The 248-nt window shown below is 63.7% G+C and overlaps 1 protein-coding gene across 1 annotated transcript in view; it reads left to right on the top strand.

Moving 5' to 3' along the window:
• The window catches only part of ARHGEF10L (Rho guanine nucleotide exchange factor (GEF) 10-like), a gene marked incomplete at both ends in the record, with an annotated part of 4,971 nt that overhangs the window by 4,133 nt on the left and 590 nt on the right, over positions 1 to 248 (top strand). The window contains one exon of the mRNA XM_009697024.1: positions 170 to 245. Within this exon, the coding sequence (XP_009695326.1) occupies positions 170 to 245 (76 nt within the window). The remainder of the gene's footprint in view (positions 1 to 169; positions 246 to 248) is intronic.

A 248-nucleotide genomic window follows, 5' to 3' on the forward strand; every position in this document is an offset into this window, starting at 1 on the left:
TGGCCAGGCTGGTTGCAAAGGCAGGAATTGATGCGATCCCTCCTGGGAAACCGAAAATGCGAGCTGGGCTTTGGCTGGATCCCAGTTTTGGGGTGTGCACCCGTACCCTGCGTGTGTTGGGGTAATTTGGGGGTGTTACGGCCCCCCCGTAACCCCGTCTTTCCCGCAGCTCGGCGCCGCGGTGCACAACCCCGTGCAGTCCTCGCTGCTGGGCTTCTCTGCCGTCAGCCACTCGCTGCCGCCACGCT

The sequence above is a fragment of the Cariama cristata genome, unplaced genomic scaffold (assembly GCF_000690535.1).
Source record: "Cariama cristata isolate BGI_N322 unplaced genomic scaffold, ASM69053v1 scaffold24723, whole genome shotgun sequence".
NCBI lineage: Eukaryota > Metazoa > Chordata > Aves > Cariamiformes > Cariamidae > Cariama > Cariama cristata.